A 12,090-nucleotide genomic window follows, 5' to 3' on the forward strand; every position below is an offset into this window, starting at 1 on the left:
TATTCAGGGGGGGAAACTAATGTACGCAGTTTGAAACGCTTTTTAAATGCATGCACACATACACACACACACACACACGTGTATTAAATAATGATTTTAATCAAATAATTGTTACAGCAATAACTTATGTCATACAGAATTTCAATAACTGGCAGTATTGTAGAACATGTTTAAAAACAGTTTTTTTCTCTAATGAATAAATTATGTTCTAAGCAAATTGTGAATACTACAAGAGTTTTAACTTTACATGTTTTTGGGTTTTTTTAATTTGTCACAATATAAATAACTAATAAAAATATGCAGTTTTATAAGACTAAACAAAGGACAAAGTCTAAACAAAACATTTAGTATAAGGTACAAAAAGATGCTAATTAAAACACACATTTTTATAAAAAAATCAGGTGAAAAATTTAAACTCTCAATGCACTCCCAACACAACAAATTGAATAAATTTCCAAATTAGTGAAAATTATAACATAAAAATAAATTTATTATGTTTTTAAAATCAAATACTGGATTTAAATATGTTGTATTTCCAATGTATTAACTTATTATGATGAAATTATTCTCTATTCAAGACAAAGATCCCAAGTTATTAGACAGCTAGTGTAAAATATATTCAGCCATTACAGCTCTTTTTACCAATGTTACATTATATATTACTTACAACTTCATGAGTCGAAACTGACTGAAATTCCTGCCGGACATTCAGCCCGGCAAGCTACAAATTTTGCCTGCCCGAATCTAACCCTGTCGGATCAAACATGATTATATATTGGCAAAATCAAATTCTGTAGTTGTCCTGATGTTTGTCATAGCTTAAAATACATTTTGTGCAAATTAGAAAAGGAACATATCTCAGGAACTAGAGTCAATGACATTAACAATCTCTATTTGCTACTATTAGAACACATATTAAGTAGCTGATTATAATTTCATGACTTGTAGATGCAATGACAATGCAAAATGCTACATACAACAATGGTCGTACCTGTGTTTAAAGTGTAAGTGGGTATAATTACTTACAAGGCTAAATCTTTGAGGTTCCCGTAAATATCTTCTTGTTCTGCATAGTCATCGCCTTCTGGGGGAAACCCGCTATAACCAGACACAGCAAAACACAGGTTATGACATCATACAAGACACATGCCAATGTAGCATTATACACAGCTACATGTATAAACAAATACACAAATGTTATTTTAAAACAAATGTTAGTCTATGAAGTACACAGCTACATGTATGCAGACCTGTATCTTATTATTCAAAATACATAGCTACATGTAACTATGACATTTTCAAGAAATAAATACTGATTTTATAAGCTGTTTTGTGCCAAATTACCATATCCAAAATGAACTTCAATCTCGTAATATACATTAAAACTGAGATACATTTAATTTAAAAGTTAACTTGTTTAACAAGTTCTGATTTCTTGCATTTTCTTCTGCTAAATTATTTCTGTTATATTTTTTTAACTAGCTTAATAAACAGTAAACAGATGAATAGAAGGAAACTAGGGGAATTTTACATCATACATGTATTGTATACAGATAGAAAATGCTGAAAATATTATGTATAAATAAAAACAAAACAATTATAACAACAGATTAAGAAACCAATCAAACATACAGTTCTTATCTTATTAATTTAACAATAATCCACATGATCAATTGAAATTATAATTTACCAATCACAATTTGTATGTCAAATGATATTTTCATTTACATATTTACACATATATATATATATATACATATACATCCATTAGTATAAGTCCATTAAAAGCATTGACACCTAGCATTTCTCAACATCTACATGTAAATATATACCTGTATTAAATTATATCCTCCCAAATATTTTAACTGAAAAACCAATTTAGCAATTTTATTTTTAAGTGCCACAAAAATTATTATGTTATTTTAACATCATACCCAGCAATGATGTAAATTTTTAAAAACAATGACATTATTTACAATAAAACACTTCATGTAGTGCACTATTTCAACCTATCGAAATACATGATGTGACTAGACATAGTAATAGTGCTAGTAGTACCAGTAGAATGCATTAACTACCAATATCATATTCTCCTTAAGGGGCATTCTCATTATGTGATTTGTTGCATCAGCTTGTCGTATATGATTGAAATGTACTGTGAGAACACCAAATTTGTAACGACACTAGTCTTATATAGCAAGTTATATCAGTGTCGTAATGATTAAAACATATCCTATTTCTCACGACAAATCAAAAGCTATCAAGCCAATCAAATCACTTTAAAGATATAAAGAATAACTTTCAAGGTTTTTTTAACTTTGTGGATGTATTTCGTTTACAAAAACAAACTGTCAAATTTTATTGGTTCATAAATATATTATTGTCAAAATGCAGTCAACAATTGTTTTATTACATAATACATTAGTACATTTAGTACACTCACATTTTTTTATTTCAAAGGAAATTTTAATCATTAATGATACTTATATCTCACAAAAAATATGTTTAAACTGTCAAGCTTTGTTTGACATCGATTCATGGAATCTTATGACCTAATGTCTTCCTACATAATATGTTTAGAGTTCCAGTTTTTGTAAGTCCAACAAATTGCATGTGACACATCGGTACAACAAATTGCATGTGACAAGTCAGTACAACAAATTGCATGTGACAAGTCAGTACAACAAATTGCATGTGACAAGTCAGTACAACAAATTGCACAGTGAGAACGTCGCTTTATTAACATAATGGTAAAATGGTATTTCAAATGAAATAATTCATGCAGGAATAACTATTTTATTGTGCTTATATTAAAACAATAAATATGTAGGTTTAAGGCATAAAATAATGTTTTTAATGTTCTGGGTTTGTCTGTATGTATCATTCTATATACCATTATTATTCTACGCTGGGAACTGTGAATAAAGCAGCTGAACATCTAAAACTGCATTTGATTGGTCACTTTGGGATGCCACAAAACGGCATGCACTGATTGGCAAAACAGGAAAACAACAAAAACAGGCAATGACCTCTGGGTCATTTGCCAACGTACTGCTAACTTACGTAGCAAGTTGTGCCAAATCGTTGTAATAAGGGTGTTCTTGTACATGAACATCTTTTGTAGGTGTGGGTGGAAAACCTCTATAAAAACATGTAAATAACACTATCTAGTGCTAAACGATATATACTCTTTGAAACAAAAAATACACAAACAAAAACATGGATAAAGTGTATGTAAACATAGACATTGGAGTTGGAAAATAAATCTCTTGCCAGGAATGTGGTAATAGCCTTGAACATTCTGTCACCAACAAACATTGATAAATATTGCAGTATGATCATATATATTGTGATACAGACCATGTCGTCAAATATACAATGTAATATATATATACTCAGCGTCACTATTGCAGGGTCACTCATATTGTTAGTACTACACATGTTAACGATGCCCGTCCAACACACTAATTATGAAAGAAGGAATGTATGGCCTTCGTGGATTAGGCCCAGATTTGGGTTTCCTAAGTAGCATTTGGATTTCAATATGAGTAATGGTACTTCCGGTTAGAGGCCACAACAAAATGGTAAAAATTATGAAAACACATGAACCTACTATCACCCCAACAGATGGGTTGTCTCAACGCACCCATGTCTGAAATTCTCTCTGTTGTGCTCGTGCAATGCGTTCTCACTATAGGTATTAAAGTGTGCATGATTGCCATCCACATATTCACGCATTGTTTTTTTGCTTTGCTTAATACTGGCCCTGGTCTTTGTGCATAGGAAATGGATCCAGTCATTTGAAGCAGGGCTCGAAATGGCCTGTGGCCAGGTCGCCAAATGTGACCAATGTCCTGCTTGGGCGACTTAAATATTAAAAAATAATGGCATTAGTCGCCCAAATAATATTATTTTCTTTAGAGCGATAACATATGAGCCACTGTTAATATTTGTATTCCACATTGAAATCTTGCTCATGGTTCGCTTACCATAATTTGCCAACATGCATTATTATTTTTTGGGCCACCATATATCTGGGCGAGTTTCGAACCTTGTGAAGTGCCTCGCAACTTCTTGTTGACTGTTCCACCTGTATCCGACCTAATCTATTGCCCTTCTCAACATTAGTCAAAACATGACACATTTTCAACTGAAGCTTGCGTGAATATGTAGATGGCAATCATGCACACGTTTATACTCATGGTGAGAACGCATTGCACGGGCACAACATACAAAATGTGTGTGTTGAGACAACTCATTTGTTGGGGTGATAGTAGGTTCATGTGTTTGCATAACTTTTACCATTTTGTTGTGGCCTCTAACCGGAAGTACCATTACTCATATTGAAATACAAATGCTACTTTGGAAACCTCATTCTGGGCCTAATCCACGAAGGCCATACATTCCTTCTTTCATAATTAGTGTGTTGGACGGGCATCGTTAACATGTGTAGTACTAACAATATGAGTGACCCTTCAATAGTGATACTGAGAGTATATATATATATATATATATATATGGCAACATACAACTAATAAATATATGCCAGGCACAAACTTAGTGACAGCACCGAGGGCAATTGCAGTCTTTAGATATAAATTGCCATAGGTCATGAATATTACTGATGACACTTTCGTGCCACTGGATAAAATTAGTGAAGCTCTTCAACAACGACAAAATGTAGACATAAAAATGTATACACAATTTTGTACATTTGAAATATGACTTCATACAGCAAAATAACTTTTTAGTCAAGCTTAGTTGTGACAAAAGTGACTTTAAAATAAAAATGCTGTAGGGAAGCTCATAATTGACGAAGGTGGGCCGTTTCACACACAGAATTTTTTTTTTTTTTTAAATTTCCTTAGGTGATAAATTCTCAAGTTTACGCCCTTTTTATGAACAAAACACATTGTAGAAACAGATATCTATGTTACAACAGGTACAAAAGTAGTACTGCTATAGGGTCACATTAACATCAAACTGTACAGTTTAAAATTTAATACAATGATCTATAATTAGGGTTGGGTACTGCAAGTAATTTTCTTGTTGTGATATGAGCATATGTATTGCGATATGTATTGCAATATGAGCATATGGATTGCGATACGTATTGCAACATATTGAGGAATATGTGAATGCTTTTTAAAACAAGTTATATTAAAGATATATGTTCATTTAATAAACTATTAGTATTGTTGATGTCTGTATCTATAAATTGTTATGTTGAAAATGTTTAGAACACCAAACATTTTACAATTACTATTCTATTTTGATTGTTTGGATATTACACATATAAAAAGAAATAGCTAATTTATATGTACAATGAAATTATTCACCGAAATGCATTTTACGAACATTTCCGATCTGTTACAAAACCTCCCTAGAGTATCAGGTAAACTGGTTCTCGCAAAATGTACAGCAATATATTTGTATTGCAATAAACCAGTAAACCAATTATACTGCCCAACCCTATCTATAATATGTTTGACAAGTTCTGCAACCTCAGTGTTTCTGCCAGAAAGAAAATTTTGGGTAAGGCGCTATGAAATTGAATGCAACCACAGTCAACAGTGGGTATGGGAGGGCCTCCCCCAGAAAGAAAATGGGATAAATGTAGGGTTAGGGTTAATAAAATCATACATTAATGATAAGAGTAATTAATTTTGTAAAAAATTAACATAAAAAAAAAATTCATAAAAAAAATCTGCAAGAAAATTTGGGTATGGCGCCATACCCATTTTATCCTCTGGCAGAAACCCTGAAACTCAAACTTTCTTATTTTTGCCATTTTTCAGTATGCTCAGTACTCAATATACTCACAACTCAATATACTCACAACAACCAACCAAAGTTCACTATAAATATTTAATAAATATCAATAAAATTTTGATCAGCAACAGTTTGAGATCAGTTAAAAATTAAGTAGCAACTACTATTTAACATTATAGAACTATGTAGCGATCTCCAAATGATTGTGTAGTGAACCATGACCAGATACTGAATAAAATGCAATATGTAATCTACTTTTAAAACAGAGTAGTCAGTGGTCAAGAGAATTCAAATCATTTGAAACTAGCAGCCTCTGATAACTCATAAAAAAATGGGTACCCAGGACAGCTTGTTAGAACCTTAAAAGGACAGTCCAACACGAGACGTTTTCGACCAATAAAGCATTTTTGATTTAAAATATTATTATTACAACTGAATACATTGTCTTGCTTAGAATACCAGTGTCGGTACTGCTTAGAATACCAGTGTCGGTACTGCTTAGAATACAAGTGTCGGTATTCTTTAGAATACCAGTGTCGGTACTGCTTAGAATACCAGTGTTGGTACTGCTTAGAATACCAGTGTCGGTACTGCTTAGAATACCAGTGTCGGTACTGCTTCGAATACCAGTGTCGGTACTGCTTAGAATACCAGTGTCGGTACTGCTTAGAATACCAGTGTCGGTACTGCTTAGAATACAAGTGTCGGTATTCTTTAGAATACCAGTGTCGGTACTGCTGCTTAGAATACAAGTGTCGGTATTCTTTAGAATACCAGTGTCGGTACTGCTGCTTAGAATACAAGTGTCGGTACTGCTTAGAATACCAGTGTCGGTACTGCTTAGAATACCAGTGTCGGTATTCTTTAGAATACCAGTGTCGGTACTGCTTAGAATACCAGTGTTGGTATTGCTTATAGAAATGCTTTTTGTAAATAATTTTGGTTTGGTTTGACATAAGAAGAAAAATAAAAGTGTTTTGTAAATAACAAAAACCTACCACTTTTGAATGCAATAAAAAAAATATTCGGTTCAGAATTAAATAAAACTGTAATACAAACAATAGTAAAAAAACCGGCACTAACAGCGTTACAGCTGCAATTTGTTTTATGGCCACAATTTAGTTTTATGAACTGGTGTAGTCTTGCTATACGAGATAATTATTTTCTTGTTGCTCCCTCTGTGGTGAAATTAATCAAATAGAGTTATCTTGTATCAACACTACCCAGTGTTCGAGATTAAATTTTTGGGGCAGTATCCCAGTTGGATACTAACATTTCAAAATCTGGTATCCCACATGAGAATTTAGTATTATATGGTATCCTGATGAGATATTGGGTTCTTGAAGTCTGGTATCCAAAATTAAATTCTGGTATCCCCGGGATATCGGGATACCATTAATCTCGAACACTGCTACCAGTCCATAAACCAAAATGGCAACCATAACGCTGTAAGCGTCGTTTTCTTATTATGGTATTTATTAGTTTTATTTAGTTCTGAACCGAATGTTTTTAATTGCACACAAAAATGGTAGTTTTTTGTTATTGACAAAACACTTTTACTTTTCTTCTTATGTCAAACCAAACCGAAATTATTTACAACAAGCATTTCTATAGGAGATGGGATGAACTATAGAATACCAGTGTCTGTATTGCTAAGAATATATGTCTGTATTGCTTAGAATGCCAGTGTCTGCATTGCTTACAATACTAGTGTCTGTATTGTTTAGAATATCAGTGTCTGTATTGCTTAGAATACCAGTATCTGTATTGCTTAGAATATCAGTGTGTGTATTGCCTAGAATATCAGTGTCTGTATTGTTTAGAATTTCAGTGTCTGTATTGCTTAGAATTTCAGTGTCTGTATTGCTAAGAATACCAGTGTCTGTATTGCTTAGAGTACCAGTGTCTGTATTGCTTAGAATATCAGTGTCTGTATTGCTTAGAATTTCAGTGTCTGTACTGCTTAGAATGCCTGTGTCTGTATTGCTTAGAATGCCAGTGTTTGTACTGCTTGGAATACCAGTGTCTGTTCACTTGGCAGAGCACACACTCGTCTGAAATCAATGAATGAATTATATGGACAACTGTATTCATAATCACATTAAACATACCTGAATTTTCTCTGTGCTTTCTCGGTTTTTGATAACTTTGATAATGTTTCGAGTACCTGAAAAAAAAAAAAAATTACCGGTTAGTGTTGAAAAAGAAAGAAATGTTTTATTTAACGACGCACTCAACACATTTTATTTACGGTTATATGGCGTCAGACATATGGCTAAGGACCACATAGATTTTGAGAAGAAACCCACTGTCGCCACTACATGGGCTACCGATTAACAGCAAGGGATCTTTTATTTGCCCTTCCCACAGGCAGGATAGCACAAACCATGGCCTTTGTTGAACCAGTTGTGGATCACTGGTCGGTGCAAGTGGTTTACACCTACCCATTGAGCCTTGCGGAGCACTCACTCAGGGTTTGGAGTCGGTATCTGGATTAAAAATCCCATGCCTCGACTGGGATCCGAACCCAGTATCTACCAGCCTGTGGTTAGTGTTGAGAACCATGTGCAATAAGCAACTGATCTTCAAATGAGGCTCATGTATTTCACAGACCAAACATCTGTTTTCCGGTAGTGTGTCAGCACCATTTTGGAACCGAGCATAGATCTGTTACCAATAATCATGTACAGTTACATAATCCACCATTACCGTATTATAGAAAGTTTCCAATGGGTTCCAATGATCACCAGACATGGAACCAAAAATGTGCTGACCATAAAATCTGAAATTCTGAGGCCTGCTGATCAATAATCAATTAGTATGCAAATCGTACTTTGGGGAAACAGTGTTACTTCATACCATGATGTACATCTGAAGTGTACTTTTTTGAGTAACAGTGACACTGGGTGACTGTGTTTTGAGTTTTTTTTAAACATTAAATCTATTAAATAATAAATGTATAAGCTAGGTAATCATCATTTCTGCATTTTGGATCCGATACAGAATGGGCAACTCTAAATATTCTAGTTTTTCAACTTATTTCACAAAAAGTGGTAAATAAAAATAAAAACAATTTTAATTAGTGCACTTACCTTTCTAAAATCCTTGACATCAAACAGATCATGTGGTTGAAAAAGATCGGAATCCTTTAAATTGAATGTCTTCTTGCAGGTGTTTAGAAATGTCCGGATATTCTTCATACAAAGGAACTAAAAAATATCCAAATATGACTTTTAATGACATTTTCCAGACCGTATCGTTTTAAAAGGATTTTCAAGTCGATCATCAACATAATTCATGTATTACAATAGTTCTGTGTACATTGTCATTCTTCTTTTGGATATTATAATAATAATTAAAAAAGAAAAATCATATTTACAATACATTTTGTTAAAGTCGCACACCCTAGTTCCATCCAGCGAAAATAAATTATAATTTGGTTAATCTACAAACCTGTAACACACTTAGATCACGTTTTTATCAAATGGAGTGAAAAAGCAGGTTTTATATCGATAAATACCATGGGAATCCCCATGTCCCAATTGCTTGAAATAATTTTGAAAGTTAGTATTCTGATGTCACCGGTAGATGTCGCTCAAAGCACAACAATGCCAACATCACAACAAATTTCACAGACTTGGGGTGCGTTTCTTTCACCTCTCCTGGACATGTTCCAACTGTTCTGTCCAGATATGTAAGACTTAGCAAAATTAGTGGTTTTAAGGGTTTGTAACGTTTTGTATTGAGACACTTACTTGTCTGAACTTTATTGTTACTGAAAATGTTCATGAACTGTGAAGAAAAATCTCACAAATGAACAACAAATCGGATGTTGATTGCGCGAACCGTGCACGAGAAAACAAACCGAACCAAAATGATAACGGTCACGTGATATACCAACGTCTGTGACATTGAAATGGAAATATCCCCTCTAAAAATAGATTAGACCTGTCTGCTCAACGGGTTTTTTTCAGACGTGCGTGCGATTTATGAAATACGAAAAATGCATTTTGTGGTATTACAAAAACCAGGATTACCAAAAAACACTTCAGGTGAATGGAAATGTATATTCTAAATAATAAACGGTAAGTAAAGTGCAATTTTATTTGTGAAAAAATGGGTTTAATAGCGAAAAACAACGCAGTAATGGTTAACAACTAGCCATAACTAGGGTGTGTCCCTTTAATATTCAACCCAACTAAAAAATTCATCACCTTGAAAAAGTACATTTGCAAATTCCATTTGTATAAGCTACATTTGCATATGAATCCTGTTGTTTATTTTTTATTTAAAATATTTACTTTTTACATCCATAGTACAGAGAAATTCAACATACCAATTCATGTTCATAAAAATGGGACTGGTTGCGGGTGGGGGGAGGGTGTTTTCCTGGTATGACGTGCTACACAGAGATTGGTCCCTTTTTATGGTTACAATTTTTGAAGTCCCAGCAAAGAATTTCAAGGGATCAGTGTGAGGTCCAAACGGGACCAGGAGAAAACACTGGCAGTGGGTGAGGGACACAGTGTATAAAGAGCTCTGTATGTGGGGAGGGGCAACCATTTTTAAATTTCACTATAGCAATTAACTGAAAATAGAGAGCATTTAGCAAGTTTGAAAATAATATATATATATATGTATTTTTTTTAAATCAATAAAATAAATTAAAACCCCCCAAAACAGTGGTCTTCACACAAACCCTCTATAAGAGAACACTAATCACTACCCCCTCACCCACCCATATATTGAAATGTTATAAAGCAGGGATATATCCGGGATTTTTTGCTATGGTCCCATGTCTGATGGGATTGGGAAAATTAGTGTGAGTAAGTCATCCTCGGGATATTTCTTTCAGGCCATGCCTCTGTTATATTAATTTATTACAATGGACACAATGAAATATATACATTTACATGTATTATATTGGGATTTTTTAAAAATACAAATTGGGATTTTTTGGTGCCACTTTCTTTAGGGAAGGGGCCCCATGTTCGGACCCACAGAATGCCTGGATAAATGCCTGAATGGGATTCTGCTCATAAAGGTTAATCACTTTCAGTACACTTTGTGGTGAGACCATGTTTTCTCCTTCAGAGCTCGTGTTGGTACTGCAATTTTGGTTACATCGTCCATTTAAAGTGTTTGATTGGTTACATACAGCTAAATCTTGCAACATGTTGTAAATTGTCCCACCGTATCCATCTTTATTGCAAAAGCATACATTTGTTGTGCAATAAGTGAGCACATTTGTCCCAGCTTCACACAAAAGTGTAACGATATAGATATTTTAATTTATTTATTTTATTTTTAACTTCAAATGATATTTACTAGGTCGTTTGACTTGGATCGTTTGACATAGTCGTGATCTGTTTTTGTGGTGAACATAGTATTAATGCTGTAATGACTGAACTTCTGCAAAATAAAATAAAGGCAAAATGGATTTTACCTATGCATTGTGGGTGTTTTACATATATATATTTTTTTAATACCAGTAACTAGAAAATTGACATGCACATTGATGGTTACAAATAAAATTTGACTTCAATCTTTTGGCCAACACGTAGTTGCGATCTGTTTTCATGATGAATTCTGCGAAATCAAAGGTGAAGTGGATTTCACACAGGCATTTGGGGTGTTTTACTTATAAATACAAGCCTGGAAATAAGTGACTGGTCACAGACGTCGTCTGGTACACATTTGTCAATTGTCATGCTTTGACAGTCACAAACTTTATATCAGCTTTCATTTTGTCCGATACAAAATGAAGTATTTCTGTGCTGAAGTAGTCCAAAATGAACATAAAAACAGGGCTCGAAGCGGCCTGTGGCCAGGTCACCAAATGCAAACAATGTCCCGTTTGGGGGACTTAAATATTACAAAATAATGGCGTTAGTCGCCCAAATAATATTATTTGGTCGATCTTCTTTAGAGCTGCATATATTTATTCCACATTAAAATTTTGCTAGTGGCCCGTGGTTCACTTACCACAATTTGCCAACATCCATTTTTATTTTTTTGACGACCATATTTTTTGCCGAGTTTCGAGCCCTGAGAAAGATTTTCACTTAATATGCACCTTGCACTAGTGTTGAAGTAGTAGTTTTTAAAATGCATATTTAAAATAGTTTTCTGACTTATATTATGCAACATGCACATGCTTATAGAACTGTTGCTAGAATGCATTCGCGCTTGCCCGGAAATGGTGTTTCTCATATCTATTAAGACCTGAGCAAGCCCAATGATTTGATGTGTCTAGCAACATGCCAGAACACTGTTGCACCATTTCCTGTGACAACACCAGATACACGTTTAAAGCAA

The 12,090-nt window shown here is 33.8% G+C and overlaps 1 protein-coding gene across 8 annotated transcripts in view; it reads right to left on the minus strand.

Annotated features, from left to right (window-relative positions):
* The window catches only part of LOC121383461 (guanine nucleotide exchange factor VAV3-like), a 97,665-nt gene that overhangs the window by 78,293 nt on the left and 7,282 nt on the right, over positions 1–12,090 (minus strand). For all 8 annotated transcript variants that reach the window (XM_041513523.1, XM_041513521.1, XM_041513520.1 and 5 more), the window contains exons 2-4: positions 8,865–8,981; positions 7,884–7,939; positions 1,027–1,098 (exon numbers count right to left, since the gene is read on the minus strand). In XM_041513523.1, coding sequence (XP_041369457.1) covers positions 1,027–1,098; positions 7,884–7,939; positions 8,865–8,981 — 245 coding nt within the window. The remainder of the gene's footprint in view (positions 1–1,026; positions 1,099–7,883; positions 7,940–8,864; positions 8,982–12,090) is intronic.

The sequence above is a fragment of the Gigantopelta aegis genome, chromosome 10 (genome assembly GCF_016097555.1).
Source record: "Gigantopelta aegis isolate Gae_Host chromosome 10, Gae_host_genome, whole genome shotgun sequence".
Classification (NCBI taxonomy): domain Eukaryota; kingdom Metazoa; phylum Mollusca; class Gastropoda; order Neomphalida; family Peltospiridae; genus Gigantopelta; species Gigantopelta aegis.